Here is a 6,000-nt window from a genome sequence, read left to right as displayed (position 1 = left end):
AGTAGTATTAGTAGTAGCGGTAGTAGTAATATTAGTAGTAGCAGTAGTGGTAGTAGTAGTGATAGTAAGTAGTGAAGCAGCAGCAGCAGCAGCGACAGTAGAGGCGGCGGTGTTTGGTGGTGGTAATGGTATTTAATAACACTGGTAATAGTAATTGCAGTGGTAAATAGTAATAGTAGCGGTATTATCGACGGCGGTAATAAATTGTAATAGTAATAGTAATAGCGATAATAGTGATAGTATTAGTAAGTTACAGCAGTAGTCGTAGTTATAGTAGTCGCGGTAATAATAGTAGTGGAATAGTTTCTTTTCTCGTAGATGGCGACAGTAACGGTAGTAGCAGCGATGGTAAACGTTTTTAAAGTTAAAATTATGCGATAATTTACATATGCTCGTGAATTGTAAGTCGCCTCTGCACTTGTTCCTTTTCGAGAAGAAGGCGAACATGGCGCTCTCCGCCGCTCCGTTATTTCGCTAGATTTTTTTCATTTTCTTTCTTGGTTTCTCCTTTCAACGATTGATCGTGATAAATGGTCCATTTTTCCCTTTCCTTTCCGTCGACTTCTTATTGGCACGAGCTACGAGAATACGGAACAACGACACCGCGATCGTTCATTTCGACGTTGTTCGTTTCTTTTTGTTTTCTTCTCGCGAGCAAAGTCTCGTTCGCCGGTCCTTCGTTCGTTCGTTCGTTTATGCGTTCAACGCAGTACGCACCGCGTGTTTTTTTCGTTTAAGCGTTTTAACGGAGGATCGGTGGTCGCGATCGCGACAAAGCAGCCAGCAGTCGCGAGCCACGAATGCTTCTTACGATGGAAGAGAATCGAAACGATCTTGACGATTTAGTAAAAATTCCTACGTATTTAGTTCGATGTATCGTTTAGCATGTATATCTTCGAGTACCTCCTTTTTTTTTTTTACTTTTTTTTTAATAGCTCTACCCCTCTATCAGCAACCGATTATTTGCATAATTTTAGCAACGGTATCTTTTTTTTTTCCTCGTGTTCGATACATTTTTATAGGGTGATCGTGCTTCGTTTTTTACGCAACGTTGTCGGCTGGTCGTAAATCTTCGCGAAAGTAAACTAAAGAGAGAACGTTGCACCGGCGCAAGAACCGCGGCTACCAATTTGCAAACGTACGAGATATCGGATGTTCGTAGCCACGGTTCTTGTTGCATTTCTCATCCGCTTTTCCGATACGCTTCTTTCTTTCTTGCCCGCGGCTTGATCAACGATAGAACGGACCTGTAAGAAATTTCGATAGGTTCGATCGAGATGTTTGCCTACTCGTTCGGTAAATCGAACGCTACTGCGACGAGAGATATTCCGAGCGAAATCGAACCAACTGCGCGCTAACAGTGACTCGCGAAGAAGAACTTGTGCCTCGTGGTCTATATCGCATCGAACGTATCGAACGGTGCCTTTTTCCTACGCCTATACGATTATATCTCGTTTAATTTTTTTGCACGTACGAAAACGCTTTACACGTCAGACGAAATTCGTTCCCGTTGATCGATTCCGCCTGTTGGTTCGCATCGAGAACCTCCCTGACAAGTCGCTCGAGTTGGGCGCAGCTTATAGAAAAATCAAGAAGAGGAGATGTTTCGTTGGCGAAGGCGCCTTCGCATCGCCGACCAGTTCCTCCAAACGTGGGGAGACACGTGGAAACTCGCTGTATCCAAGTCGGTGAGAGGGCGTCGCGTAGGGCGCGACTGTTCGATACAGCCGTGAAGAATTTGGTAGATTCGCGCGGAGAGGGATCCGAAGCGAACGCGCTCAATCGTACAAGAGCGCTTCCCTCGTCGTATAATTCATCGTATAAAAAGTGGATCCTCCTCGGCTCGGTCCGTCGATTAAAAAGCACAGCGAAGGAAGCCTCGGAGTTCGAGACGAAAGAAAAGTTGAGAAAGTTCCCACGAATGGTAACTCCGACGACGCTTCAACTTCTTCCTAAGAATACTGCACGACAGGCGGAGATTGCGAATATTTTTTCCCTTTTTCTCTTTCTGTGTTTTTCGTTTAGTTTTGATCGTTTTGCGCGTTAAACCGACGATCATCGTATTCGTGGCACATAGACTGTTCGATGGTGGCCACCGTGACGACTGCTCGTTTTAGTGTTATACGTACGTTGCTTTGTTATCCCTGTAACGATCATCCGATGTTGCTTTCGTTTCGGTCGCTTCATTTCCTTTGAAATCCTTCGCCTGTCCTGTTTCCGCACCGTTCGAGAAACACGATTCGATCCGTTCGGTCGAGTCTTCCTTCGAACCAGCTGATCATCGTATTTCAAGGTGTACCGTCTCTTCTGCTCGGTCGTACTGGTAGCGACGTTGCTGTAACACGTAGCTTCGTTTCCTTCACCTCCGCTTCCTTCACCTTCGTTTCGTACACCTGCCTCGTCCGACTCGACGAACGGACATTAACTCTGACGTAGTTGCCAAGCTCGAAGCTAATCGATCGATCTTCATCGCTTCCGCGTTCGCGGTTAAATCGATGCGCCTCCCGACGTGGAAGATTCACGCGCAAACCCTAAGACGCCTGGGGGCGTCCACGTCACCGGACCACCGTCCAGGGTCCCACTTTGGCTAGCACCAGTCGTCTTCATCGCTGTCAGAGTGTCTCGATCTGTAACGATCCGACGATAGTTAACTTGCGATCTTTTGTCCTCGACGCGATCTTCCATATCGCGGTGTCTTTAACGCGATCGTGTCCCCAGTTTGGCTATCGAAAATTCACGTTTTATTTCCTCGTTTAATTCTACGGTCGATGGCTGCATTTTGCTTTAAATATTTTATTCCACGACTCGATTCATGGAATCGATGCATGGAATTCGTGAATTGGGCCGCTGGGAACAGCTATCGCGCGATAACGCGACTCGATGTTTCGTACAACGTTTAGCTTAACTCGAACGACTCGAAGAAAATCGAAGGAACGCTCACCTGGGTGTCCTTTGCTTAGCCTGCGGTTGAGGCTTGTACCCGTTTGGTACAGGACTGGGCAAGAGACGGCCGCCGCGGCCCATTGCCACCGCCTGCTCGAAGCTCAACGGACAGTGGCTTGGTTGCATCGGTGGCAAATGCTGTCCTGGTGGCGGATGTTGCATGCCAGCCGGGAGCGTCACGTGCATGTGCGAGCCGTGAGTCGGCGAAGCGTTCAACTTGGGGAAATTGATGTTCGCCGGTTTCAGTTGCAGAGTCGAAGGTTTGTTGGGCGTTGGAGGCAGTAGACGACCCTGTCCCCGTCTGGTTACTAACACCGGATAACTGTGCTGATGGGGATGATGCCGATGATAGTGCTGGTGGGAATGAGCAGGTTGACGACCACCGATCGGACTCGGGCTTCTCGATCGTTGTTCCAAGCTTGTCGTCCCGTAATGCCGGCCTCGATCGATATGGTGAATGGGACTCGGCGTCCTCGCTGGACTGGTCGAAGCGCTCCACGGACCTGACGAATATAGTCGTTAGCGTTTGCGTTCCCAGTCTCTCTACGCGACCGCTATCTTCTACCTGCCCTAGGAGATCATTCGACGAAACGGGATTGTTCGAGGACTATCGGAGGGAACATGGTCGTAGCCGAGGGAACGAACGTTGTTCGCGCGTCTAGGAGGATACCGGCATCGATACTATAGATATGGAGTCGTTTTATAGCAACGGTGGAGTTCGACTAGAGTCGGAGTCGGTCTAGCTGTTCGTTAACAGAGTGCCACATCGGACAACATGCCGCATGCTCAACTCTCTAGCTCCACCAAAGATTCTAGGGACCGCGGTGCGTGCAGTTATACTATATAGCTAAGTACAAACAACCAACGAGCGTCTAATCAACGATGTTTCTAGATGGGAGGGACAGAGTGCATGTGTCGTCAGTGTGCAAGAGTGCTCGATATCGAAAGCCTGTGTTATCCATTTCGTGCAGTGCGGTGTCTCGAACGAATCAGAAGGAATCGCGAGTAAGTAATCAACGAATACAAGAAAGACAGAATGACGTGTTAGATAGTAGTCGACGAAGAACGGTCGAGAAGAACCGATTTCTTTGGAATTTTTGCGTTTCGAATTTTCGAAACGTTCTCGACGTATCCGATCGTAAAGGAGATTTTGGAACAGCAACAACGAGGAAAAGTATGATCGTTCGTATTCGAGTGTCCGTTTTGTGCGATACTGTGTCGATTGCGTACTAATCTGTATCTGTTTGTTGTATCGGTGAACGATGTGGCTGGAAAATGTACAACCGTGAAAGCCAAACGATAATCGGTGAAAGTAACGATGATAATGACGATGATGATATAACGGTAACAACGATGACGACGATGAAGATATCGATAATGATAATAATAATAATAATAATAAGGGTAATAATAACAATAGTAATAATGGTAATAATAAGAACAATGATAATAATAATGACGATGATGATGATAATAATAATAATGAGATTGCTTTGGAACAGGGAATGAAACGGAGTTGCGAAAGAAATTACCATCGTCGTAATAGTCGCAGTGGTCGTAATAGTCTTTGTAGGCGCATAACAGAACAAAACGAAGAAACATATTACATCGAGTGACACAGAGCTTCTGCCTCTTGCGAGTAAACCATTTATAGCGACATTCATATTTTTTCTAAATCGTAACTACGAATCTCTCGTCCGTTCCACGGTGCCAGCATCGAACAGAGACCGGAGCGAGTTCGTTCGAGACTTTTACGATCGTTTTGAAATACGATCCGTGTACGAGAAACGTTCGCAAAAGAGATTCGTAGGTTGGATTTCGTAAAAAGGACTTATCGTTGCACCGTGTTTTCTTCGACGAAATTATCATTGCTGTCTTGTACCTCGGATCCTGTGCCGATGATTGTACTGTGTCGGATGGGGATGATGCGTGTGTCTCTGAATCTCGACGACGTTGCTAACCGTGTCGCTAAACCCTGGTCCTTCGTGGTAATAATGACCATGATGATCGTATCCAGGTCGGCCTGGCGAGTGTCTCCTGAAAAAATGACGAATTAATTTCATATTCGCATCATCGTGCGTATCATCCTCCTGTCGACAATAAGCGTCAGGACACCTGTTCGTATTTTACACGAATTCCATGCTTTCCATTAATCTCATAGTTACTTGCGTCTTGTTATTACCTTAAACTGGGTGAACGCGATGGATGTCTAACAGGTTGCACGGGTGGATGAAGTCTTTTGCCGGCGTGGGTAAGACTCTCGAGACTACCGGCACGCGAGTCGCTAACTACAACGTCTTGAAGCTCCATCTAAACGAACAGACTCGTCGATTAGAGGACCGCCCCGAGAAACGGAATAAATCAGGAGTTTAAGGAGAGTCGGGGTGCCGCCGATTCTTTGCCTTCGTTACCAACGATTCGCGACTCGAACAAAACGTCTTTTTCCGAATCGAGACGCCTTTTGCCTCCGGAACGCGAATCTCCGCGCGAGTTTCCCAAAGAGCAACGCAAAGAGCAACGAGCGTAAATCGAAAGTGTCTGCGAGCCATTCTCCGCGCGTGTACACGCGACGCGCATCGATCAAGATACCGGATGGAAATTCGCGCCGAGATTCGTCTTCTTCTTCTCGTTTGTCTGGTTTTGTCTCGAGAAACTGTCTCGACGATTTCGAACATGAGAAGAACAGTCAGCGAGGAGGAGCAGAGAAGTCGATATACAGGCACATGTACGCGCGTGTAGAAGCATGCGAGATAAAAGTTTCGGGCATGCACATGCTTTGCTGATTTAGTTTCGTTCGGAGCGGTTTAGGTGAGAGAAGAAGAGAAACCAGTTAGTCGTGTTTGCACTACCGTTGCGACGAGCCGTCGCTCGTCTCACGGATGCTTCTTACTTACCGGCGCACGGATATACATGGAATTATAACGAACAACGAGACACACGGAGAACGAGGCAATCGTCGACGAATACGCGAGTGCTTCGTTACTCTCGAGTGTAATCTCAAGGCTGAAAGCAGCTAGGGATAAGGGTGGGGTTTCTCTAAACATTCGCGTTGAACTT

General features: G+C 47.2%; 1 protein-coding gene across 28 annotated transcripts in view; it reads right to left on the bottom strand.

Annotated features, from left to right (window-relative positions):
• Positions 1 to 508: 508 nt before the first annotated feature.
• The window catches only part of LOC117237605 (voltage-dependent calcium channel type A subunit alpha-1), a 103,318-nt gene continuing 97,826 nt past the window's right edge, over positions 509 to 6,000 (bottom strand). For 13 of the 28 annotated variants that reach the window (XM_033508116.1, XM_033510732.1, XM_033510822.1 and 10 more), the window contains 5 exons: positions 5,126 to 5,253; positions 4,826 to 4,980; positions 4,476 to 4,508; positions 2,942 to 3,446; positions 2,487 to 2,627 (listed from right to left, as the gene is read on the bottom strand). In XM_033508116.1, the coding sequence (XP_033364007.1) occupies positions 2,588 to 2,627; positions 2,942 to 3,446; positions 4,476 to 4,508; positions 4,826 to 4,980; positions 5,126 to 5,253 (861 nt within the window). In that variant the 3' untranslated portion in view covers positions 2,487 to 2,587. Of the gene's footprint in view, positions 2,628 to 2,937; positions 3,447 to 4,475; positions 4,509 to 4,786; positions 4,981 to 5,125; positions 5,254 to 6,000 lie in introns of those variants that run through there. The other 15 variants (XM_033505111.1, XM_033504397.1, XM_033507378.1 and 12 more) reach the window with 5 other exon arrangements.

Source organism: Bombus vosnesenskii, unplaced genomic scaffold (genome assembly GCF_011952255.1).
Source record: "Bombus vosnesenskii isolate JDL3184/JDL3185 unplaced genomic scaffold, Bvos_JDL3184-5_v1.1 scf7180000013262, whole genome shotgun sequence".
In the NCBI taxonomy this organism is placed as follows: Eukaryota; Metazoa; Arthropoda; class Insecta; order Hymenoptera; family Apidae; genus Bombus; species Bombus vosnesenskii.
This window is presented reverse-complemented; position numbering and strand designations above follow the sequence as displayed.